The sequence below is a fragment of the Solea senegalensis genome, linkage group LG15 (assembly GCF_019176455.1).
Source record: "Solea senegalensis isolate Sse05_10M linkage group LG15, IFAPA_SoseM_1, whole genome shotgun sequence".
Lineage (NCBI taxonomy): Eukaryota > Metazoa > Chordata > Actinopteri > Pleuronectiformes > Soleidae > Solea > Solea senegalensis.
This window is the reverse complement of record NC_058035.1, coordinates 4,905,514-4,931,221: the sequence shown is the minus strand read 5'-3', so window position 1 is coordinate 4,931,221 and position 25,708 is coordinate 4,905,514. Positions and strand designations below refer to the sequence as shown.

The window sequence follows — 25,708 nt, the reverse complement described above, 5'->3', positions numbered from 1 at the left end:
GAAAGCATAATGAGGAGAAGGGGAATCACTGTCAGAGTGAAAGCCGCCCTGCCCGCAGCAGCGTACTGTGTGATTTGGACTCTCCGAGCCAGACTGTAGATTACAGCTTCACTCTCGGGCCCTGTCAGAGCCATCCTGCTCCTATACTCTGCTGCTAATTACACCCACTCACAATAGGAGCGCTGTCCAGCTCTCAGCCCAAAATATAGATGTCTGTGGTGCTTGTGGTGGTGATCATGCAAAACAGATTGCACTTGGCGGAATTTCCCCGAGCCCTGTGTGGGATGAATCCAGCAGTGAATCTTGTATTTATTGGTATGGCTAGCATGTAGGTCCACAAATGGTAGAGTAAAAGAAACTTTACGGCTGTTATGAGAAGAACCCTGTAATACAGGAGCAAAGATTATGTCAAATTATACTGTTTTTTTGAAAGATATTAATCTGCAGCTGACCTGAGAAATCAATAACGTTTTGTTTTGTTTCTTTTCACCACAGGGCTGCTTGCCTCTGGTCTTAATGTTTGACATAAAAGAGGACATTGAGGTGGAGCCCCAGTGTATCACGTTGCTGATGGAGCAGCTGGATGTCTTCATCAGTATCAAACCAAAGCCAAAACAACCCAGCAAGGTATGACATCAGACTTATACTTGTGGTGGCACAAGAGAATATTTACCAAATCTTACACATTCTGGATTTTTCTTTTTTTTGTGCGAGTCTGACAAATACTGGACTTAGTATACGCTGAAGCGATTGTTAGGTGGTTGTTGGTCTTTATTTATGGTTATGGCAAATTGCTGTTTCATCCAGGAGGAAGCAACTACTAGTTCCATTGACACACACATACATACACAGTGCGTTAACGTGCACGTTAAAAGTCCGATTTTAGTCGGACTAAGACAATAATTCAGTTTTCTTAATGTACTTAATGTACGGACTGACATGCCAAGATAATGTGACTCATAGTCTGATTATCATCCATCTCACCGTTCATCTTGTCGTTTTTCTGTGACACAAAGGTCAACAGGAAACTGATTCAATACGCACTAGCTGATAGAGTGATGCAGCGCCACCTACGGAGGCAGAGTCAATAAATCGATTTTCTCCTCCGCATGTATACTCAGGCTCCGCAAATTATCCGATTGCCTGTCTTAGTCAGACTATGGCCTAAGCTTGATGAAACTGCATGTAAACATACTGACTGATAAGCAGAAGTCACGCAATTTATTTAATATACTCACTATTATCTATAATCTCTTTATAACCTTGTGTTCAACTGCTGATAACTGTTGACATAATCCAACCATCGCAGTTTATTTTAAGGATAGTAGCCACCAGGATGGCTTCAATGGTCCGTGTGTTGCGTTCAGTGTGCTGTCGTAAATTGGAAAATGCTCGGTCAGTCACTTCTCAGTTACTACTAATTATCACTCGTTTTACAACTCTTTATTAAGTGTTTTGTTCTAAAAAAAAATGCCATTTTCACTAAAAGACCTTGAAATGAACATGTCAGTTGACCAAACCATTGGGTCCAGACAGGCTTGGGTCGGGTATCCGTGCTCTTTCAGTCTACAGTGAAATATCTCAACAACACATTCATGGTGCCGAGCGGATGAATCTTAATGACAAAAAGAAATATACGCAGTCTGCTCCAAACTCTCCTCCCTATGTCCCTGAGGATGCATTAACAAATACGTCCCCTGACTTTGCCTCTACCATCAGTGCAAAATTCCTCCTTTTTTTTTGGATTTTTTTCATCGATTTTATGAGACAACAAAAGTGACCACATATGACAGCATTTTTAGCCTGAGCTATGTTTACGCTGACCATTGCTGGATGGGCTTTTCGAGAACACAAGGAGACAATAAAAACGGGACAAAAACAATAGTTTACAGCCCACAAAACTGATGACATCGCCATCAACCAACCATCAACTCTTTCTTTGTATTTTGTGGCAATTAGCAAAACATTTAGCCTTCATAAAAAAAAAAAAATGGCTGGAGATTTGCTTAAGCAATTAAAACACATACATTCTGCTCCAGATACACCTGTTTTCAATACTACCCAGTGCTTTAGAGTCCCAAAAAAATCACCTTGTGTGTGTTTTTAGACATATAACGAACACATGTTACTTCTTAAAAGGAGCTTAAATGCCCATCTTGATTATACACTGGCTTTATAAATAGATACTATGAATTTTCAGTGGTTAGAACTATGTTTATTTGATTTAAATGACGCCGACTTCTTCTTTGCCTTTGTTTATTTTGCACCTGAGCTGGTTCCTGTGTTTGTCAGTGGAGATTTCTGTTTTAAGGGTCCGTGTGCAGACGTGTAGTCGACGAGACTAATTAAACGAATATTGTTTTACTACAACTCCACTTAACCTTTTAAAGTGGAGCTGGGAAACATAAATGCCGTCGCTTCCATCTCATTTCTTTAAGTGTTTCATTTGAGAAGAAATACTCGCTGTCAAATGTCACTGCATGACACTTAAATACATTTAAAAAAAATGCCATGTCACATCTCATCACCATTTGAACTTTAAAAGGAGAAACAGATTTCAGACCAGTGGGCGTCATGCCAGACACTGAGTATAGTTTTGGCAAAATCAACTTGTATATAAATAGAGAATCATGATCCGCTCTTTCCTCCGCACACAGAACTTCTCCTGATGAATGGGAAAAATAAATATTTTTATCATAGCTCTGCTTTTTTATTAAATTAAGTAATAAAATGTCCTTTTTATTTTTATGCACACTGCCACCTGTGCATATGATATATTCGAGGTCGACCCCGGATGTCACTCGTGGCTCACTGTTCTATAACACATTTGATATTTTTAGTCGTATTTCACCACTTGGCCTCGTCCTGACTGGCTCTGCGAGGTGCTCACGTCCCGTCCTGAGCCAGGACTCCATGCCCAAACCAGACAGGCCGGTGGGGACAGGTGTGCAGGTGCCAGTGTAAACACTGACCCAGTCCAGATCCTTCACTTTAACATTTAACGAGGTGACAGCAGTAATCCAAAAGACCTGTCCAAATGCATTCCGTAGCCTCTGTGCTCCCGGCACTTTGGCAGACCCATGAAGGAAGGTGTGTGTGTGTGTGTGTGTGTGTGTCGAAGAGGCAGTTTGTGATTGAAATCCATTTTCTTAATCCTCAATCGTTCAAATCTCACTGCTTTAAGATGGATTTTTAATCCTTTATTCGTAGTGTGATCGCCGTTAAGTAACGAGCACCACCTCAAATTCACTTCATTCATATCTGTACGCGAGATATGCATTTTATGCAAGAAGTGATAAAGAAATGTGCTGCCATCAATCTGTTCTCCCACGTCTCGTCTCTCCCACACTGCCTCGATGTTTCAATGTTTATCCTTCTAATCTACCCCTAATTCCCTCTTCCTTCCTCCCATTTTTGTTTGCCTCCCCCTCATCCTCCCTTTTACTCCCTCTCTCTGGTGCCAGCATTCCCTACGATATTTATTCCTTTCCTCATCCTTTTCTCTCTCTCTCTCTCTCTCTCTCTCTCATGCCTTCTCATGCCCTTTTACGTTTTTGATGTCCTTGTCCACTCTCTCGTCTCAGTTTTCTAATTGTCCTTTTTTCGTTCTCCATGAATCTCCTCCCCTCAGTCTGTGATAGTCAAGAGCGTGGAGAGGAATGCGGTGAACATGTACGAAGCCAGGAAATTCCTCTTGGGCCTTGAGAGCAACGGAGTGTTGTCCTCCTCGCCCTCCGTGGCCTTGAATCCCACCACCAGCGGCCCGTCCCCGTCCCTCATCTGCCCCGTTGGCCTGGACATCCTGGCCTCAGCTGGTCTGGGGCTCAGCAATCTGGGTAATCATTTTGTCTCACTTGTTAAAGGGGCCAGTGTGTATGAATTGGTGACATCTAATGGTGAGATGGCAGACTTCTCTGTGTGACACCTCCTTTAGAATGGATGATGATGATGATGATGATGATGGTGTTGTTGTTGTTCTTTGTTTACTTGTTGAGCGTCTGCCTCAGTATGTGAAACACGTGCTCCGGTTGGTTTGTCCACTGTAATCAATGTCATCATCAAACAACATAATTATCCCTCAAGGATAACATTTGAAAGGACATAAAGGACACTCATTATTTAAGAAAACAAAAAAGAAAAGAAGAAAAGAACACAATGGAAAGACAAAAAAATACAATACATGAAAAATACAAGCTCGCTTAAAATGAAATGAATTGTTTAACTGCTGAATAAAACCAGCTGAGGGGAGACAATACATAACAATCTGAAAGAGAAAAACATTGAATAGTAGATGGACACGTGCCACATTTATAATAAGAAACTGTAACTTTATGACCTGATGATTCTAAGGCTACAAAAACCAAAAGATCTTTGTTCCAAAGTCATTACATTTTGCTACACATTTGACCTTTGAATTACACGATTCCTTATTGTTTCCTGTAAGAAATGCATGGACAATGAAATTTCTAGGTTAGAACAAATGTCCTCATAAATCTGTGTCGTCCCTGTCGCATGCTGCAAAAAAAGGAATGCACTCTTGGTAAAAAGCATCCACTCAAGGATATCTCTGAGCCACATGTCCCTGCACTATCAGTGTGTTTACGGAATAAAGAGTCAGATACAAATATCCCTTCAGCGGCAGCATTTAATCACAGCCCCGTGATTCATGGCACAGTGTTTTTCTACACGCGCTCTTACAGCAGGAGTTGTTGGTCTGCAGCGCCGACTCGGCCACGATGCCGTGAATCTCATGCCAAAGAAACGAGCTCCTCGCGAAGATCTCTGATCAGTCAACCATCAGAAAAAATTATCTCAGTATGAATTTGTGCTGCACGACTTTTGAGTGAATCATGGGGTGATGAGGAGTTACGATGTGTAGGAGTTTGTTTGTCTGCAACGTTTGACCTCAGCGTGTAGTCACGGAGTTCATCTTGGAACACACGTTGGGATTTTTTTTTTGGTTTTTCCCAAGAGTAACTCTTTAATTGATTGCAGTCGGTGTATTTTTATGACGGATGAATATTTAGCCTCATTTATCTGATTTTTTTTTTTGCCTTTTTATCTGATACAGTTATTTGAGCTCCAGACACAACAGGAAAAGTAGGACATGAGTAAGGTAGTCATGGAGATGACGACGGTTAAACTGTTAAATCTAGTTTAAATCAAACTCAAATTACCTCTCAGACCATGGAGTGTCTGGTTTGGTCAGTCGGGGGCCAGTCAAGTGAAAAAAGACACCAAAATAGTATTAATCATGATGATATTTCACATAATTTCAAAATAAAAGTGTTTGTTTTGGTGTGGAACGATAAATAGTTCACAATATAAACGTATTTATGATGCAAAATGAATATATTAGTAAGAAAAACATACAGAAAAAACTCATGACAACTCGATATTACCATAGCAAATCTGTTTTATTGAACTATATTATTAATTGAGTTCACACAGTACAGATGAAGCCCATCGGCTCCTCACGCCTCTCTTATTGTCGGTATAGCAGTGTTTGAATCTTATGTCACACCATGATATCCCAGTGCTGCACTCAGAAGGTGATTTATTTCATTTCAAGACAGACAGACAGACGGTGGCATCAGTAACTGTGTGACAGTGAAGTGAGACGACTGCAAACAGATTGGAGTGTGACTGAAAATACAAAGCACTGCCCTTGAAAAACCTTAAAAGTGAATTCTGTGGCTCAAAAAACCCAAAAACCCAGTCTTTTAGCAGTTTGACATAAGAAATGCTTTCACCCCATCTTTGTTTGTGTTTATTCATGAACACCGGCAGGGCTCCATGTCGGTTCCGGTTGCTGAAACTGAAAAAAAAATTGGATCGGAACCGGAAAAATTGGTTCTCAGCTGGAACCAATACATGGTTGTTCTTCCTCACCAACCGCGACACCATCAGCGGTCGTGTCATAAGCTGGGTTGTTGGGACGAACGGAAAGTAAAGGAAGTATGAAGAAACATCCTCTCACTTTGGATCCTTTCAAACGGATGTAAACACGCGAACGCTGGTTTAGCCAGAAAGCACCGAGTTTCTGAGGCTCCAGAACAGAATCAGAGCCAGAACCGTGTCTGAAAGCTGAAAGCACTGAGCTCTGGTAATATTGCTCGACAGAGTCTCATTTCCGATGAAGGACAGAGCATATAAATAATGTTCATGTAAGACCAAAAATCACTTATGAAACAAAGTTATGCTCTGGAACCTCAAATTCTCAAACTTTGTTTACGTCAAATCACGTCAATAGATTTCTGCTAATTAGTTTTTCTCAGAGGAGAATCAATGTAGACATTCAAATCATGGATATTTTTATTTTTTTTCCTCCAAATTGTTTGAAGTCCTTGTTGCTCCACTAAACTGACACTGAAATGACCACAGAGAGAAAAACAATGTGCCATGAAGTCCTCGTACAGTTTTTCTTTGTCTGGTTTAAACCCAGGGGCCTGGGGGTGAAGCTGTGGACGGCCACATCCTGGCCTTTAGTAATTGCTACATGCTTCTCTTCCTCAGATTACAGGCCAGACTGCCAGAAGAATCCGTGGCCTTATTCCTGGAGCCAAACTAGCCCCTTGTTAAAGCCACAGACCTGCTTCTTTCTGTTTTCATACACTGTGTTTGGGTAAAGACACCAAGCACCACATTGTTGGTGCTCTCAATAACACGCTTTTTGCCCGTTATAAGGACATTCAAGATATGTAATTTTTGCATCCGTGACCTTGTAGAAATGCAAGAAATTCTTCCCCTCATTTGCTGCCTGGTTGATGGCAGCCTGATGGAATTCCAGTCGAATAGCTGAGACGACCGAGTTTGTTTTCTGAGGGCCTTCGTGCAACATGTGATTAGCTTTGAATAATGGCCCGGGGCTTTGACAGGACCACCGCTGATCCGCTGTCTTTTCTCTCGCTCTGCTCAGGTTTCCTGGGGGCGACGGCGGCCCACTCCCTCGCCACCTCGGCTGCCCCGAACGCCGTCCTCAACAGCTTAAACTCCTCCATGAGTCCACTGCAGAACCCCAACCCCAGCAACCCCACACCGCCCCCCTCCCTCTGGCCCAGCTCACTCACAGGCACCCAAGGTCTGTATACAGCAGTTCTGTCACTTTACTGTAATTGTGTGCCATTTTGTTTTTAGGTGAATTACAAATTAAAAGGGTTTATTGTGTCAAAGCACATTCAAATTCCAGATATTAATCTGTGCATCATATGAAACCGTAGAAGTTAATTGTTTATCCCCAGAACTACTTATGAGATTTTTAGTAAACATAAATGCATAGACAGGCACACAGAGGCAGAATTTAAAGAAATAAAATCAAAGTCGAACTAGAGCATAGAAGAATTAAAAGCTTAAGAAGAGAAGAATAAGTGTTAAAAAAGTAAGAGGAATTAATTAATAAAGATACTGTTCCAGAAAATATGTGCCATAAGAAAAAGAAAGTCATGCAACAAATCGAATGCTAAATATGAATCATAAAAGGACTTTTTTAGTCTTTGAAGAAAAAGTTTTCAGTCCAAATTTAATGGAAACGATCATTTTTAAGTCCAGCTTGCAGCTGCTTCCAGTGAAGCTGCAGTAAAAGCTGCTTCTCCTTATCTGGATTTTTCCTCGGGGATCACAAACAAACCACTCTCCGTGTTCCCGGAGGGTTTTTATGGCATTATCAGATCCATAATATAAGGTGTGCCGGGCTACAATTAAGAATTTATAGACCGGGTAGTTTATTGTAAACATTTCTCTCATTAATTATTCTTTTCTTGCTTCATGTGTTGCAGGCTTCACGTCTCCGCTGATGCTGCATCCTGCCACCCAGGCCACGCTGAGCAGCATCCTCCTCTCGGGCGTGCAGGGTTACACACAGAGTACACCATCCCCTCCTCCTGGTCTTGCCCCGATAGACAAGCAGCCCAACGGCGTCCCGGACTGCACCAAAGGCCCCTGCACTTTAAACGGACACGTCAAGGTTTGCTGTTTTTGAACACTGCGTTATTTGTAGTCCACTGTGTTTATTCAAATGTATTTATCATCTTGTGTGTTTTTAAACGTACAGCATCCCGGTTCCGTCTATGGGAGGATAGCGTCTGCATCACTAGGAGACACGGTTTTGAGTCCAGCCCCATGTGACTCGGTCCAGGAGGCCAGTGGACACAATCCATCAGAACCGCTATCAAGCAAGTCCAGTCCAGACGAAGGTATTTCACATACAGATACTCGCTCAGCCTGATCTGTGCTTTTGGTCTCAAGATCATTTTAATAATTTAGCTTTTGCCTTTTATTTTAGTTTTGTTTTTCTTTGCAGATCTTGTGCAACAATCTGTAGAGCTGAAACCATTACTTGATTAATCGATTATCAACTATTTTGACTGTGATTAAAACAAGGTTTCGGATCGTTTTTAGCTTCGTAAATGTTCACATTTGCTCCATATAACAAAGAAACCATTAAAACTGAATCATTTTGGTTTGTTGACAAAACAAAGACATTCGAGAACATCATCATTTCCAGGTCTGACAAACACCGTTTTTTAACGTTTTCTGACATTTTATGGATCTGGAGGGGATTTCATTGTTCACTTTTCACATGAAATGCATTCACTCAAATAACTGAATTTTAAAAAAATAAACAAATAAAGGACCAGCAAAGATTAATCTCACGAGACAAAGCCAGTATGGAGTCAGATTCTTGGTGCTCAGGAGTACAGTGTTGTTTAACAGTTCCAGCTTGCATGCATTTGCTTATTTGAACATTTTTTATTGTCATGCATTCTTATTGGTTAGATGTGTATCTTGTCGAAGTACAACTTTGGGGAAAAGTCCAAAAAAAAGTTGAAATATCGGTCAGTGAATTGCCTGAGCTCAGATTTTGAAAGAGAAACACCGCGTGAATGAATACTGTAAATCACACGTGCAGCGCAAACATGTGTAACATGTGTCGGTGTCTGCAGCCATGTAATGTAGTCGGGATACAACTTTGTCTACATCTGTTTTGAATAAATTCTCAGTGTAAAGTACATTCACTCCTGTAGAACACACGGCTCAGTCAAAGCAACTTCTGCTTATCACCCCCCCCCATCAGAAAAACAATGGAACAGTCCTGTTCTGCAGAGAACCCACATCTGTCGTTTGTAATGTTTACCTTTTATATGCAGTATTTAGATATTTACTGTTGCTGTCATTAAAGCCTTGTATTTCACAGGGAGATCACTGTGAATTCAATCTTGAACTTTCCTACGAGGGTTTGAAGTCAACTGTAAAACTAGTATTTGCCCTCTTGTGATTTATGTGCGATTATAATGTTGGACCGACACATTTTTGAGCTGTTAACATTTTTGACTCCACTTGGCCTTATAGACGTAACATGAAAGTACAATTTAAACGTTTCCACTTAAGATTTATGCAACCGTTCCAGCCCACTTTGAGGGAAAACGCCTGCCTTGAGTGAACTTGTTTCTATTTCTCCACACTGTCCCCCTAACCTCATACTTCTTTTATTGTATTGGAAAGGAGACAGATTAACTGCTGGTCTCCTAGTGTCTTGAAAAGGCGCTCATTTCCTCTGCGCCTTACACTCGCGGTTTTCCCCTCAAACCTTCACTCTCACGCGTCTCGTTTTTCCCCCCACTGTTTTCTGAAGCGGGTCCTCCCCCAGCACAGTGAGTCCTGGTGAGGTTTCCTCTCCCACTCTCTCGCTTCCCTCCGTGTCCCAGAATGTGTTTGGACTGGCTCGAGCCAACTCTGCGCCGTGAAGATGACGGAATGCCGGGGAGTAGCTCGAACATCAAACCCCGGAGAGTTCCGTCAGGCTGACTGACATCATATTATTTTATGTTGTACAGAACGTACGCCGCGCACATATGGATCGTCTCGGTTCTCCTCGCTCTTGCGTACGGTCCTGTCGTACGGAGTTCAGCGGTAAATGAAAACCACTGAATCCAGGATCCAGCTGAGACTTGTCACACTTCATTGCATATTGTACCTCATTCCACTGAGTGGAAATTTTTATAAAACTCCCCTTTTTAAAACCCTTTTTCACCAATTTAGTGTACACAAACAAATTAGAAATTACAATCACACAAAAAACTCGAATTATATTGTACCTGTTATATTTTGAATACGTGCCATTGCCAAATCTTGGAAATCCACTACCCATCCAGGCCTAAGTGTCTTGTAAGACTGTCTCATTTATGGTGAAGGATAAATACCCCGTCTTTCAAAAGATATGGAGATCTTTCATGATATTCCCAGACGGCAGGAAAGCATTGGAAGTGTGATTGCCTCGACTGTCAGCCATGAACCACTCAGTCATTTTCTTGGTATATTAATATGTATGTTTTATTTCTGTTTTATTTTGAAGTGCTTTACTCTTCTGGATAACAGATGATACCAGTGACACATGAAGATGATCTATGTTTTGGACTGTGCCAATAATGTATATATATATATATATATATATATATATATATATATATATATATATATATATATATATATATATATATATATATATATATATATATATATATATATATGTGTGTATATATATATATACATATATATATGTGTATATATATATATATATATATATATATATATATATATATATACATATATACACACACATACATATATACACATATATAAGATACGGCAAATGAAGACAAAGTTAAATGGAACAACGACAGGATGAGAATTCACTAAGAAAAATAAAACAGTCAAAGAAAATACTACTTAATATTTTGGTCTATTTGAGTGAGTTTTTAGTTTTTAATACATGTAACACATCAAACATACAGTATGTTGAAATAATAATAAAACATTTTTTATTCCATTCACAGTTCATATATAATCCATCTACATTGTTTTGTTTAGTAATAACTCACTGGTAATTGAAGAGAAGTTCAAATTTGTCTGGTAGAATAGTTTCATTTGTATATTTTTCTGATTGTTTCTCGACACAGTGAGATTTGTTTTTCTGTGCTTCTTCAGTGTATTAGTATTGTTCCGCTGTGATTCTCATACGCGTGTGTATTTTGTGTAAAGGACGGACTGTAACCTCATATCTGTTTCCAGTGAATGCGACATACGCGCCTGTCTTCTTCTTCTGTTTTTGTTTCAGGCTCCGACACCTTTGTGGAAGTGGGCATGCCCAGGAGCCCGTCTCACTCGGCCAACGGCAGCGAGCTGAAACAAATGCTGGCTTCGTGTAAAACGTCATCAGGGAAGCGGCAGGCTGTGGAGCTCCTGCAGGGCACCAAGAATTCCCATCTACAGTACGTTTCAGTCTGGAGATCGTTTACAGCTCGTCCTGTTACCGTTCACTGTGTCCCATCTGGGATCATGCTGTTAGTTTAGCTGTCTGCTCTTAGAGGAGCACATATTCAGGGCAGCAACAGTTTAGGTATTGGCTGCCATATGGGATGGGCTTATACAGCTTATGATGCAACATGTGTACACTTAAAACCAGCTGCTCCACCATTTTGTTCCCTTTTTTTTTTTTAGTGCTGTCTGCCTTTGTTATGATACTTTATGGCCGCGTGTCACCCCAACAGTTCAGACTGTCTCCTGTCGGACGCCGAGTCCAGTTCGTCGGACAGTCCTGTAGCAGATAAGAGGGCACCGGGCAGCGAGCGAGCGGCTGAGAGGGCAGCGCAGCAGAACGAGAGGGAGAGAATCAGACTGGCGCCGCAGACCTCCTTCGCCAACATGCAGGTACCGTACGCACGCTAATGCGCCCCAACATGCACATACATGTACAATTTAAGTTGTTTCGAGTAATAAAGTAATAAATGTGTCTGTTTTCTTGTCAGGCGTTTGACTATGAACAGAAAAAGCTGCTGGCGACCAAAGGTAAGTTGTTTTTTTTATGTCAGCGCCTCAGTGAGTCTTTGTGTCTCATACACCTCTGTGGCCAGTGTTGCCAACTCTTGTGTAAACAAAGTAGCTGTACTCAAAGTCACTAAATGACATTATCGACTAATTTGCCTAATTGGCCACGTGTATGTAATTGTAATGAAGGCTGCAGGAGAGAGGAGTAACCTTGTGGAATAGACATAAAGTGAGTGAAAACCACCCTAAATATGGAACTTCTGTCGATTTAAAGAATTAAACACGGGTCGCGTGATTGTGTTTATTTCCCAAACTCCTGTTCTTCTTAATAAACAAGAAGAAAACTTTTACCGACGTTCACTCTGAGCAGCTCATCCTCATAAGTTATTAGTTTCTTCACATCACACTTCAAACACGTCTCCAAAAGTCTCTAATAACACCAGAAAAAGTCCCTAGAGTTGTCGCTAGTCACTTTTTCTAAATACTCGCTACATATAGCGAGAAAGAAGCAAAGTTGGCACCACTGCCTGTTGGACACACAATGACCTGCTGCCGTGTTTTTACAATATGAACATTATCATAAATAAGATCATTTTTAATATGCCAATGTACTCAACTAAATCCCAGGGCTACTGCAATCTTTCCAAAAGACTCCAGAGTCAGGACCCACTGAGGGGTCTCAGGAGATTTTTGGGCGGTTGCAAAATAAATTTAAAACAGATTTTCCACCCTTTTTCAAAAAATTTATGAAATAACTTATACATAAATTCAAGTTGCGATGAACTTTTCAAACTTACTGTATGTATCTCTTGGAAATGTCTGGTTCATCTGTTCAAAGTATTAGCTGTCACAGACAATTCATGTTCTCAAACAATATTTGTCATCTTCAAAAACTGAGTCCTCATATACTGCTCTACAGTATGAGCGATATTTCAAAATAAAAGCCTTGTTGGAAAAGAAAATGGAATGGATTGACTGAAGTGAAATGCCGGCTAGTGTTTTTACTCTGTGCTTGTGACATATTTGACAGATTTAGCCGCTGAAACTGGTCAAACATCATGTTCACTGTCAAGTTGGTAGGGAATACACGGCACGCAGAGAAAATAGAGGAGAGCTCTTTTCTCAAGAAGCGCAGAGAGACTCATTCGTGTGAGACGCGCCCGCGACACACTTGTGGGTTTTTTCTTATTCGTTGACGTGGGTGCCGGATTGAAAAGTGGAAGATATTCCACGATGCGGAGACGCTGCTCCTGCATCCCGTGTGGCCCAGGCCCTTTATGAAGAGACATGAAATATAAAGTCCTTTTATTCAAATAAACAAACCGTTATCTACACTGTGTAAAGATCTCATGCGAATCAAGCTTTAATGTGTAAAATCTTGTGAAACAGGAACATGCATGAATGTTATTGTGTATCATTGTTCTATTCAGTGTAAAGAAATAGTTTTATCAAACTTTTAAAGTGTTCTAGGGGAACATTGGCTACATCATTAGAATTTAACACATTTTAACCATAAAAGGACCAGAAAATGTCCTGTGAGTAAGTGCTTTTGCCCATTTTTCCAGAATAGCTGACTGTTATTTACAGTTGACTGCATGTTAAAATAGGGTATTAACAATTTAAAATGAAGAAAAACAATGTAGTTGTACATGAACACCACATTTTGCGTGTTAAAGTTGAAATTTGAACAACATTTAAAGTAACATTTGTTTGAGTTTTTGTCTCAATGTCCAAAAACAGGCCAATAAATGGAAACTTATGCAACTCTCTCCTCTCTGGTGACAAAGACACTGATTCTCTGGCTTCCTGTGACAGCGCGAGTGAAATTACCGTAATAACCGCATGTTGACTTTGACGTGCAACCTCTCAACTTTCAAAAACCGTTCAAAAATGTTTCCGATAGCACAAACCGTCGTGAGTAAAACGTGGCGTCTGCGATGCGCTCAGTGTTAAAGGTTTAAAAAATGCAGAATCAGGTTATTACACTATACTATGAATTTCCTTTATAATATGAATTTAAAACAAACCTTATCATTATTATTACTATTAGTTATTATCTTTTTAGATTGTAATAGTGTCTAAAGGTGCGTTGCTCTTATGTCTGTATTCACACAGCCATGTTAAAGAAACCTGTCGTGACCGAGGTGCGAACTCCCACCAATACTTGGAGCGGTCTGGGCTTTTCAAAGTCCATGCCAGCGGAGACCATCAAGGAGCTGCGCAGAGCCAATCACGTTTCATACAAACCCAGCATGAGCACCACCTACGAGGTCAGATGTTCAATACTGTATATTGTCGCTAAATAAGATAATATTTGTCTTGTGGTGTACAGTGGTGCAGTGGCTTTACTTAATGTTTGCGTTGCGTTTCTGTGAATGTTTTTCTCAGGGTTCCCCGCTGTCCCTGTCTCGATCCAGCAGCCGCGAGGGTGTTGGGAACGGCAGTGACTCGGACAACTGGCGAGAGAGAAACGGCACCGGTAATGGTCTGCCGAGTCACGCAGAGTTCCCCTCGGCCGTCAGCAGCCCCAAGAGGAAGCAGAACAAATCGGGTCAGTGTTGCATCTGGTTGCACCCCAATCCACCTCTGAATGTGGCTTTTGTGTCTGTGGCATGGACGTGTGGGAATAAGCAAAATTGGACCTTGAAAATAAAAGTAAAGACTAGAACGGTGCCATGTCCATTCACCATTTCCATTTTTTGGTATTGATGGCTTGATTGCTTTATAGCTAAACGTATATTTCTGTGTTATGAAGTGTGAACTCCAGCGAAAACACCATCTGCTCTCAACAGTGAACTTAAGACCTTAAAAAGATAAAGATTTCAGTATGAGCGCTCTTATGTCTCACTCACTCCTGGACTTGTTCAAAGTAAAAATAACTTTAGCAGTAGATTTGTTGCACGTCCACTTGATTTCCATCTGTTTACTATTAAAAATAGTATTATTAGCAGTTTCTGAATGTAACTGTTCCTCTCTCTCTGTTGTTTTTCCCTTGTTTTCAATATTGGCGTTTGTGTGTGTGTGTGTTTTCATTTTTGCCCTTAATCCTCCCATGGACAGCTGCAGAGCATTACCTCAGCAGCAGCAACTACATGGACTGCATCCCCTCGGTAACTGGCAGCAACGGCTGCAGCCTGAGCTCGTCTCTGAAAGGCTCGGACCTGCCCGAGCTCTTCAGCAAGCTGGGCTTAGGGAAGTACACGGACGTCTTCCAGCAACAAGAGGTAGAATAGAACTTCTGCTGTTTGGATTTTCACTGACAGATTGTCTGACCTGAAAAAATGGCAGAAATCAGACTTTTTAATCCCGTTTACAAGTCTGGCTCGAGTCCCGGTCAGTCCCCAAATGTCTCACAAACTATGAGATTAGTTGATATTTAAGTTACTTATTCAAGGGACCTGAAAGACGTCACGTCATGTGCCTCCTCTTGTCTTTGTTCTCGATCTCACATCAAAATCTATAGCATCAGGGGAGGTTTTTTGATCCTTCAGACCACAGACGCTCCCATTGGCTGTTCCACTACACTTACTCTGTATTCAGGTCTTTCTTAGAGGTAAGAAGTTCCTACACTGCAAATAAAACCAAAACAAGGAAGGATTTGGAATAATAAAGGCAATAAAACTATGTCTTTAAAGAGATTCAGAAACGGACATATTACTGCCTCAGGTCATCTGTTACATATGAAACTGGTCTTATTAGAGCAGCTCAGGACAGAGAGCTACAATCCCACAACATGACCTTTTTAATAACCTGTGGATGAAACTCAACAATCAACTGCTCACTGCAGCTTTAAATTAAATAGTAACTAAAGTATTTTTGGTCCTGAGAGGATGAAAACATACTGTATGTATTGAAGAGACTTAAAGTATGTTTTATTTAGTTAAGGATATAATATAGGCTTCTTAGAAATGAGCCAAATATTCTTGAATTGATTTAAATTTTCTTGTTCGAAGAAAAAGAATCCGCCAAAATTATGCTTGGCTTGAATACTAGCCAAAACACTTCCAGGCCTTAAAATGTGCCTTTAAAATAAGGACAAACGGGACATAAACTGGATAAAAATTGGCCAAAAAACATTGTTTTGGCTCGTTGCCGGTAAGAAAAGCTTAAAATAAGCTGCTTTATCTTATTTAGACAAGTTTTTGTTACATTTTCTCGTGCAAAACTTGCTAGCCAAGTTCATTTTTCTTTTCAAGCAAAATGTTGGACCAATTTCCCAGAAATTTCTCTTATTTCACTTTCTGAAAAATCAGTTTTTGCAGAGCATGTAAGGGGGTGCAACATATGACAGTAATTCAAAATTGTTGTGACCTCCAGATTGACCTCCAGACATTCCTGACTCTCACCGACCAGGACCTGAAGGAACTGGGCATCACCACCTTTGGAGCCCGCAGGAAAATGCTGCTCGCCATCTCAGGTACGAACGCCGTTGCTATCAGCAAACCCTCCAGGAAAAGCGTTTGTGTGTGTGCGTACTGATGCCAGCTGCGGCGTTTGCACTGCCGACTCACTTCCACAGAAGACGGCGCGCACAAATCACTTCATGTGTTTCATCAAAGTTTCCCGTGTTGTCTTGTCCTCGCAACAGGCCCGAGTAAAATAAAGTGAAGGCCAGCTGTGCCGGAGATGAGGTTTGCATTACGACTTGCGTTCCCACTGCCCACCACTGGACGTGAAAGCCACATCGTTATTATCATTATTATTAAAGTCAGACAACTACGTTGAAAAACTGGCCCTGTTGCTACTAATTTATCTTGTAAACATGCAAGAAAACAAGTTGCTGTAATTTGCAGCAGCAGGAGTAAATGGCATGGAGGCGCATTCCTCTCACATGAGTTTGTTGGTGTTTCTCCAGTTGCTCCAGCTGTTCCCCTAATGCCGATGTGTCCTGCTGGTGCCCTCCAATTGAACCGACTGTTGATGTCGCACCTTGTTACTGACGTCATATTGTGGACGGTGTAATCGCCGCAAAGTCAATCACGCACGTGTTGGGATCGGTGGATTTCTGCATATTCTGTCATTATTCATTTGGAGCCAGTGACGTGGGGAGAGCTGGAGACGGCCGCCGCTCAGATTAATAAGAACGCGACATGAGTCCAGGGCTTGAGTTTCTTTCACTGCCCGATGCTTGATCCAAGCACAGGTCAACTCTCATCTCCGCTGAAGCTATTCAGGCCTCAAAAAAAGACGTTGCGTGCTCGTCTCTTCGGCTTTTCTGTGATTTTTTTTTTTTTTATAAATGGATAGAATGCCAGTCAAGGCTGTGCAGGTTTTATCTTCCCGCCGGTTTGCCAGTAAAAAGAGCTGCTGGATGGAGCCGCTTGTGTCCAGAAATCTAACTGAAGGTTTTTACTGGCAGTGAGGGAGCGCGGCGGATCATATGAACAGCCCACAGATGCCATGGTGCGTGTCTGACTATTTTTATGAAAGCTAATTTTTAAAACCTGATGGGCTTTTGTTGATATAAGCCTTGACTGTCCAAAGTGGGGCCCACAGGCCACAGTTGGCTCGCCAAATGGTTTCAGTTGGTCCGCCAGACTTGGATCTAGTTCTGTGGAAAAGTCAGCTTTGTTTTTACATCTCTCAAATTCTTTGCAAATTATTGGCATTTGGATTGGAATGATGTGACTGAAAGTTGGTGTTATTATACAGAAGTTTATGTATTATATATACTTATACTTATATAAGTGTCAATGAGTTTAAATCATACAACATGTCTTGAATGTCTTGAATAAACCTGCTGTAATAGACCTTTTTTTCACAAGCAGATATTTGAAATGAAATCGTAGGACAATTCTTATTATGGTTCCACTCCAGTTTGAAGAGCCAGAGTTCTGCTATTGTTACATTAGGTTACATGCAATACTTGACCCTTTAACCTGTAGAAGTGAAAAATGTGTTATTTATCTCTGCATTCATGTTTCCTGTATTTTCTGGACATGTTCCATTGCAGTGTTTGAGAATTAATATTACAATAGAACAAATCTAATGGTGGCCACTTGTTTTCAACATATTGTTAAAACCCTTTAACGCAGAGCTTATCGCAGATGACACCGCCGCGCAAGCGCAATTTGCATTACCGTAATTAGGCGACTTTGTGCTATCGTAAAAATTCTGACAGTTTCTGAAAGCTGAGAAATTGCACGCCAAAGCCAACGTGTGGTTATTAAGGTGATTTCACTTCTATCCCTGTGCATAGCTTCCTAACAAAAACTCAACCAGTTTTATTTTAAGTATGTTTTACACTATTCAAATTTCAAAATGAATACACAAAATTTGGTGTTCATGTGCAACTAACTAAAACTTTTTGTTTTCCGTTAATCTTAAATTGTTAATACACACAGTAAATTGTAAATAATTGCCAGATATTGAAAGTTATTCTGGAAAAATAGGCAAAAACACTTCCTCACAGGTCATTTTCTGTTTTAAAAAAAAGCAAAACATTTTAAAGCCTTAGGTGTTAAAGGGTTAAAATAATTCCAATAATATAGCGAATGGCAATTATTGTTTTCCTCAGGACAAAATGTGAAAGTCAATTTTCATTAAAAATCCATCACGTGTCCTTTAATGTCTTTTCTATTTCCACAGAACTAAACAAAAACCGGAGGAAGCTGTTCGAGCCGCCCATCAGGTCCTCGTTTCTGGAAGGCGGGGCAAGCGGCCGCCTCTCGCGGCAGTTCCACTCAGACATGGCCAGTGTCAGCGGGCGGTGGTAGTCGCCTCCGCGCGTCCAGCTCATCTCCTAAACCGTCCAGGATGATGGACGGTCATCATCATGATCCCTCCCCGTGTCTCTCTGTGCCTCAGCAGCAGCAGCCCCAGGTTTCAGCGGTTGTTGTTTACCTTTTTTTTTTTCAGCTTCAACTGAATTAAGACTGTTCGGAATGTCGTTGTCGTTGCCATACAGTATGAATATTGTGTATATTAAAAAAAAAGAAAAAGCCATAGTTTTACCTGAAGTGCCAACAAGAAACACGTGAGGTTCAGTGTTCACTCCGTATAGAGCCATTTAGTCTATGTGGAACATTTATATATGAAGGTTATGATTCTGAAGGAAGGTACTGTCCAGTATTTCTGTCCAGGCAGAATGATTAGTACAATCATTTTTTTACACATTGATACTTCCTGCATTTGTATTATGCTGTCGTATCGGTGACATGCACTTTAACAATACTAGACTTTTTGCCTGTGAGAGCCTAATTCCTTACACTTAAAGTAATGATGACTATGCATTATTTTTTTTCGTTTTTGTTTTGTTTCTGTTTTTATTATCGACTAAAAGCACAGATGCATTTTGTGCCAAACAAAATGTTTAAGCACTTAGCCAGAGAAAGTGACGGCTGCCGCCAAATGAAGTGCAGAGTGGGGTCAGCTCACCACAGTATTGACTTCATCTACCAAAAGAAAAGAAGAAAAAGAATCCTCGTGGCCTTTAACCTTTGGCAGCCATTAGTGTTTTCATTCCTCCAAGGTCAGTGTTTGTGTCCGTCTTTGTATTTCTACACACACAAAAATCAAATATTTTGTATTCATTATTCATTATGATTTTTATGTTAAGTTTTTAGTTTTATTACTATTTTAGGGGAGCGGGTGGGACGTTTAACTGTAATCAGTTTACATATGTATTTTTTTTTAAGTTCCTGAATGAGTTTCTATCTTTTATTTTGTAATTATTAGATTATTTAGTCTCTTTCACTTTTGTTTTTTTGTTTGTTTTTTTTAAACTTTCCTGCCCAGCAGGAAAGAAACTTTCCAGATTCTCTCAGCGCTGTGACTCGTGTTCCTGCCTAGCAGACATTTGTTTTCATCCTTCACCCATGTTTGGATATGTTTGCTCTGAGGGCAGTAGAAAAAAATATTAATTCATGTTATTGCAGATTTAGTATGGATCAGTAAAGGGACTCATTATGTTAAAAAGAAGAAAAGTTTACTGCCATCTTGCCTCGTCTCTGCCCTCGATAGGATAGTTTCACAATTATGTCTCCGATTTGTTGCGTTACTCATATTTTTTCCCAAAGGGATTTGTTCGAAGGAGTCGTCGTACTGCAATCAAAATGGTACATTTATAATAAATGTAAACCACTAAGGAAAAAAAAGAAATTGCATAACTTTTGTACAGCTTTTTTCTTCTTATACATCTGTTGTTTTTGTGTAAGGAAGGTACAGCTCTGCACAAGGTTCTAGAGAAGAACTTGTGTGTATAAACATTGCCGTGTGGCCAAAGCTCTGTTCACTGTTGATGCTGTTGTTATTCTGACTGTTTTGTAGTGCGGACAAAAAAAAAGAAGACTTTTTTTTGGAGAGAAACTGTCAAAGCAGGCAAAAAAAAAAGTTTGTTCAAACATTCAAATGATATTATAAAGGTAATAAATGTATGCAAACAAAATCTGCTTTGTGTCTTTCTGCACGTCGTCGTCGTTTCTACACAACAGCAGTAGATAAAATAGCTATAATATCTCACTTTTGAATGTGGTTTTGTAAAATCAAGATATTATTTATGCCTTCATTTCCCACTAACAAAGTTAGTACCCAAGGATTAAGGCTTATAAATATGATCCGATTGTCTAGCTGCACGCTTAATTCACTGTAACCACAATGGGATGTGCACACTGCACGACCCCAGTCGCAGTCCTCCTGCACCACGCGTCACCCAGCATATACAGTAAGGCCTAATCCGCATTGCGAGGATCTGCCTAATCCCTGAAAATGAATTTGCCATGGCATGGCAGGAGACGGTAAACACTGTGATGCATGAGAATGAGTTTCGGGGTAAAGTCGGGTGAGGAGTTGAGATTTATTAAAAGTCATTCGTTTCGAGAGTGGTCACGGTTTGCAGACTCTGCCCCGCGGTGCCCAGCTGTGCCTCATTTACACTGAGCCCACGTCAGTGTCTCCACATTTGTACAGGAGGAGCAGCAGCACGTCACAGAAAATCAAGCATGGTACAAGAGAATATTTCTTAATGCATTTTTACTGTGATGTGGTGCCTTTACATTGCAGAAAACACTGGCAGTTTTATTGGCAATCTCAAGGGGGCAGTGTTGCCACTTATAATAGCTCCTCCACTGTGTACAAGAGGCAGCATAATGTATTACATGTTTACACCTTACAATTCTGGTGGGGTTATACAAAAGAGGTTTAAATAAGAAAATACCTTTTTAATGTTGAGATTGGGACAATTAAGTGCTAATAAACTGTGTATTAATGATGTTGGTTATTTAGTTTTTGAATATGTTTAGTAGTGTGTGAGAGAAACGGTGCATTCGTGTTCAAACAATACAAAAATAATGGACTTTGCATGCTGTAACGCAGGTGGTTTGATTCACAAATGTGCTTTACCTGTAATATTAACATCTCCATATCCTCACTATCCACAGGCTTCTCCATTTATGGCAGCAAATGAATGTTCAGATGGAGGAAAGCGAAAGAGAGAGAGAGAGAGAGACTCTCATCCAACGCAAATGAGCCCTTAACAGAAACAGGTGGTGCCACTGAACTATGTTCTCTGGCAGCATGTGACTCACTGCTTTCTCCCCCCTCTGTCATCATTTTCCGCAGGAGCCTCATGAGGTAAACAACACAGAACGCCTTCATGTTTACATAACACGCGTAAGCCAAATGGGATGTAAATACTGGCATGTTATCCCCACGAGTTAAGTGATGTTAAGAAACCACTCATTATAGTGTCAGCTGCCTCGTCTTCATAGCGTGGATGTACAGTAGATCAGAGCTGCAGTAAAATGAAACTTTTATCTCTCTCCTCTCAAGATACGCTCACATCTTGATCAGTTTACTGTGTATTAAGCGTGATAGTTTCAGAGAAGATCTATTAAAGAAAAATCAGAAAAAACTGAATCTTTTTTTTCTTTTATTTTAGGTAATGGTGTTTATATGGCACAGCTGGCATTCTTTCTCTGTATCCTCGGCGTGACTAATTTGGATTTCACGGTCTCTTGTGAGAGGCTGAGGGAATGAAATGTGGCTAAACTGCGTGGAAAAGTATTGCGAGGCTTTTCTTTAATCACTAATCAACCATGCGTCTATTCATCATCCTCGCGACCTCAACACTTGCAGCATCACGGACGGCTTGAAGGTGTAAATGACTCGAGCTGTGACTTTCTACCTCGATATCTGGCGCTTATCCAGTGGACAATATGTCCACAGTGTGAAATCAGTCTGTCTCATTGTGTCTGTTTGCCTTATTTTTTTCTGTCTCCTTCTCATGCAAAATAATAACACAGATCTCTGCAAGGCGGATTTTGCCAAGATACAGAATCTGCAGCTCTGATTTCTAATGCATCAGGTAACACAATTCCATAATTAGATTGTGCTATTATGATTCAATTTAACTGACTTTCACTGCACTTCTCTGAACACCTTAACACAGTGAAGACAAAAACAGGCTTCATGACGGTATATTTCTCTAAAAGGAGAAAAGTCAAAAATGTCTTTGTACAACTTTATGAACAATTCGGTGTGGGGGCATTTTACACTACCTACTGTATAAGTATGTTTGTATCAGTGTATAATCACTTCAAAACAATAATTGTTTGCCTTAAAATTTGCTTTTCACTTTAGGAATGGGCCTTGTTTCATCCCCTTGTGCCACCATAAGAACCTGAGAAAAGCAGCGGGATGGAGTGTTTCATGTTTCAACTGAAGCTATGACGTCCTTTCTGGTATGTGCTGGACACCGTAGTTCCCTGGTTTGTTATAATGCTGCATTCACACCGGAGTTTACATTTTGACTTTGAATTCATGAAACGCGCTATATAAATAAAATGAGCGTGATCTCGTGGTGTAAATGATGCAAATGGCTGTGAACACAACATAAGAGAGGACTGAGCAGTATCAGCATCTTGTCACAGTCACTAATTCTTACACATTGGACCTTTAAATAGAAATTTTTTTGCAAATACCTATAAGCAAAGCTTATTCTGAATTTTTTTTTTTTCCAAGCTCGGGGCGCTTTTTTTATCTGGTAAAAATTCAAACGGAGTGGCAGGATTTTCATTTCAAAAAATTAACTTTTTCCAAGTTGTTGCTAAGAGATGGATGTGAAGATTGATACCATTATTTAGCTTAGCTTAGCATGAGGAGTCAAACAACTGGTGACGACAACCAACTTAGCAATAGCATCTTTAAAATTGACTAATTAACATGTCAGTTTGTTGTTAGCTTCTCAAATGAGATATTATGAGCTAATTACATAGCTTTTAATGATACTGGCGGGTGTATTTTGTGAACAGCTTTGCCCATGAAGCTAACAGCTTGTTTGGTTGCCCATGTTAGCTTCATGGGCAAAGCTAAGTTAGCAAGCTGCTGGCTTTAGTTCATAAACCGTAAAAAAGTCCTCCATTTTGTCTGGTGCCTGGTTCCAGGTGACATCTGTGAATTTCTGTTATGATGTCTGTGTAACTGCAAACACGAGGCTTCATAACAGGAGTTCAAATTCTTATTTGTGACGTCACAACCAGTTGCCATCTGCATAGCTACATAGACGACAGACAGACAGAGGAAAATTGATATTGACACTGATCATTTAACATTTCCCGTAATGCCATATTCTTCCTGTGTACCGATCTAGTCACTGGTTTAATCAATAATTCTATCTGCCCTCCTTTTAATTAGCTGCTGCTGATTGGAAATGTGTGAGTGTGCAGATGAACTTTGTCCAACGATGTTAACGGTCACAACGGGGTGATGAGCAAAGGCGTGCCATTCTTATGAACGCCTCAGATAAACTGGTATTTTGTTGTGGAGACAGAGACACGCAGCGCATTGGCCTTTATCAATCACAGAGCAGCCGAGCTAAAGGCAGATCTCACTGAAAATCAATGACACGCTTCATTTGCTTCCCTGAGATAAATGTGTTTGTGGTTTGCAGTGACGCACACGTACACACACTTTGAACCCTGTGGACTTGGTAGTGTTTTCTGCCCACACGAAAATGTTGTGGCCTGTGCTCCATTTACTGACTTGAATGTGAAGTAATGTGTGGAGACTGCGGGGGGGGGATGTGTGTGACAAAAGAAATGATTAACCTATATAAGGAGAAAAATATTCTGATTCCACACACACCGCTCTTTCCCAAGCACATCGAGGAACTACCATTAACTTCACATGTACCAGAAAGGATGTAGTTCTTAGTTTAGATATCAAGCTTCACAAAAAAAAACCCACACTCTGGCTAGTTTGTCCATCTGTGCTACTGTAGAAATATGGTGGCACAAGATGGCTGCTTTTATAAGGCAGGACTCTTGTCTTAAGCATAAAGGCCTCATTCTAAAGCCCTATTCAGACGGGATTAGCTTTACATGAGGAGGTGAAGTTAAAGTAATTATTATCAGAGCGTCTCAGGGATTTTAGTCGTGTCCGAATGTCCCATGTCGGTAATCAGTAAGATTTGGGCGACTTTTACCTGAGGTAAAAAGGTACTGAAACAATTAACTGTGCGAATAGACCAGCAGTAAATATGTGCATAAAAATATTTGGTCATCTCCTGTTTACAAGAAGTTTTCAGCAGATTTCCGTGCATGGATTGTGGCGCTATGTCGATGTGTGTCTACTAGTGATATCAAGCAGCGTAGTACGAACGTGACGACAGGAGGTGACGGCGGTGCATAAATCGAGCACCACGCGTGAAGCTGTTGTCGGGTTGGGGATCACCGGTTTTGCTACCCCCCCTTGTCCTGGCAGGGTTCCAGGATCTACCCCAATTCACCCCTCCCATCTGTGGTAGTTTTGCTGAGATTTCTTATCCCGTCCAAATTGGCCATTAATATTACAGATGGCCCGTGGTAAAATCACATTACTACTACTCCCCATGTAAAACTAATCCCGTCCAAACAGGGCTAAAGGCCACAAACACCAAAACACATTTTTATTTTGAAGTGATTAAAACATATTATGATTTTATTATAGGGATTTCTGCCAATAAATAAATAATAAACCCTCCCAAATGTTGTGCGCCGGACCTTTAATTTGGCAGTTTGTTCCTCCGACCACACCTCACTCCCTGCTATTTCTCCACCTGCTACTGTTTTCCCATAGACTCTGAGCTCAAAGGGAGCAAATCAGAGTGGACTGCCAATACAGGACACAGCCATACAGACACATGGACACTGCAGAGCAATAAGCACTTCTGAGACACACAGTAACAGCAAGGGGGGTGTAGGGGGTAAGTGGTCGAAGGCAGGAGGCAAGAAAAGCAGGTAGAAATGGTCAAATATGAGGATAAATAAAGGTAAATGGGGGAGGGGATGGACATGGCTGGGTGTGTGTTGCGTTGGACCCAGTGTCGCTTTCCCTTGTCCTCTTGCAGCTCTACTGGAGACACTGATGGTAACACAGGATGACTCTTGCTAGAGGGGATACGGGTGGGTGGAGAGAGGGATAGCAAGGAGGCAACATGGAGGTAGGATGAGAAGGAACACTCTAGAATCAGCCTCCACCTCCTCCTCCTCCTCCTTCCTTTCCAATACCAGATAAGCACAGCAGGCGGAACGGGAAAGTGGACAGGGCGAGGGAGACAAAGAGAAATAGATGATGACGAGCATAAGAATGAGCTACTTTGGACCATTAGCTGGGCTCTAGTTTTGTTTATGGATCTAATTACTGTAAATAGACCATTGATGAGCTTTCTCAGATAGATAGATAGATAGATAGATAGTTCTGAGGATAGATAGACACTGATTATACAGACATAATATTAATAAATAATAACAATAATAATAATACATTTAATTTATATAGTGCTTTTAAAGCTCTCAAAGCACTTTACAATTAAAACCAAAGAAAACAGAGTATATATACATAGCCAAATACACCACCGACTTGTTAGCGGTAACAATGACAACAGGGTCTGAGACAAATAGCATTTATC

At 40.7% G+C, this 25,708-nt stretch overlaps 1 protein-coding gene across 2 annotated transcripts in view; it reads left to right on the top strand.

The window, feature by feature from the left end:
* The window catches only part of LOC122782240 (protein bicaudal C homolog 1-like), a 70,156-nt gene extending 50,237 nt beyond the window's left edge, over positions 1–19,919 (top strand). For both annotated transcript variants that reach the window (XM_044046521.1, XM_044046520.1), the window contains 13 exons: positions 496–627; positions 3,632–3,836; positions 6,920–7,081; positions 7,776–7,963; positions 8,051–8,192; positions 11,114–11,267; positions 11,547–11,706; positions 11,805–11,844; positions 13,939–14,093; positions 14,212–14,374; positions 14,884–15,047; positions 16,141–16,240; positions 18,412–19,919. In XM_044046521.1, coding sequence (XP_043902456.1) covers positions 496–627; positions 3,632–3,836; positions 6,920–7,081; positions 7,776–7,963; positions 8,051–8,192; positions 11,114–11,267; positions 11,547–11,706; positions 11,805–11,844; positions 13,939–14,093; positions 14,212–14,374; positions 14,884–15,047; positions 16,141–16,240; positions 18,412–18,539 — 1,893 coding nt within the window. In that variant the 3' untranslated portion in view covers positions 18,540–19,919. The remainder of the gene's footprint in view (positions 1–495; positions 628–3,631; positions 3,837–6,919; positions 7,082–7,775; positions 7,964–8,050; positions 8,193–11,113; positions 11,268–11,546; positions 11,707–11,804; positions 11,845–13,938; positions 14,094–14,211; positions 14,375–14,883; positions 15,048–16,140; positions 16,241–18,411) is intronic.
* Positions 19,920–25,708: the final 5,789 nt, after the last annotated feature.